The 1,082-nt window shown below is 22.9% G+C and overlaps 1 protein-coding gene across 1 annotated transcript in view; it reads left to right on the top strand.

Annotated features, from left to right (window-relative positions):
- The window catches only part of LOC108687938 (lysosomal alpha-mannosidase-like), an 18,821-nt gene that overhangs the window by 15,183 nt on the left and 2,556 nt on the right, over positions 1–1,082 (top strand). Inside the window, exon 16 of the mRNA XM_018194020.1 lies at positions 341–617. Coding sequence (XP_018049509.1) covers positions 341–617 — 277 coding nt within the window. The remainder of the gene's footprint in view (positions 1–340; positions 618–1,082) is intronic.

Below are 1,082 nucleotides of genomic sequence, written 5' to 3' on the forward strand. Positions count from 1 at the left end.
TTTACTGGAGTATTTAAGAATTTAGTTACAGATCTGAATATAATTTTTGTTTGGAAAATTATTATATAGGGCTTAAACTGATTACTAGAATATTAAAACTTTTGCCAATATTATTATCGACGCTTAAATAGTCTAAATAATTGTTGTAATAATTTAACAAAATTATTTTCAGATCTATCTAGCTAAATTTTTAATTTCTAATTTAAATATTTCAGCAGAAGCGTTTTTTTTCATGTATATATAAAATTTTTCTGAATGTTATAAATAAAAACTATAAAATCTGAATTTGAATAAATATAAAAAATTGATTGAATATTGATTATAAATTGTTTTATTTTAGGGATAAGATTGGTAAAGAGATAGTCACGAGGTATTCCAGCAATCTACAAACAGACAAAACGTTTTACACGGATAGCAATGGAAGAGAGATGTTAAAGCGTGTGAGAAATTATCGACCAACATGGAATTTAGAATTGATGGAGCCGATTTCTGGCAATTATTATCCAGTGACCAGTAAAATTACACTCAAAGATGAAAAGAAGCAATTGAAATTAAATATTCTTGTTGATCGTGCCCAGGGGGGAAGCAGTTTGGAGGACGGCGACGTTGAACTGATGGTAAATGTTCAAATTCAAATTTGATCAATTTTTGTAATTATTATATTATTTACTATCTCCTATAAAATTTAAGTTATTATAAAATATGTATGTATAATTATTTAATATAATGAAATATTCATATAAGACTAATGTAAGATGTCTTATTGTAATAAGTAAAATTTATTTCAAAATGAAGTTGATTGACAAAATAAAGATCAGTATGAAGTTATATCTAAAGTAGGTTGTACATCATAAATTTTATAAAAATTTAATTTAAAGTCTATATTTGGACGAACATTTGTAAATGTTATTTTGCACTTACAACATAATCTTACAAATTAGAAATTAATACAAATTTATTATCATAAAAAAGATATTATTGATTATCATTAATTATTATAGATTTATCTTTTATGTGCGTATTTTATATATAAAATTTTAAGAATATATACACTGAAAAAAATATAGTTAATTTTAATAAAT

The sequence above is a fragment of the Atta colombica genome, unplaced genomic scaffold (assembly GCF_001594045.1).
Source record: "Atta colombica isolate Treedump-2 unplaced genomic scaffold, Acol1.0 scaffold1, whole genome shotgun sequence".
Lineage (NCBI taxonomy): Eukaryota > Metazoa > Arthropoda > Insecta > Hymenoptera > Formicidae > Atta > Atta colombica.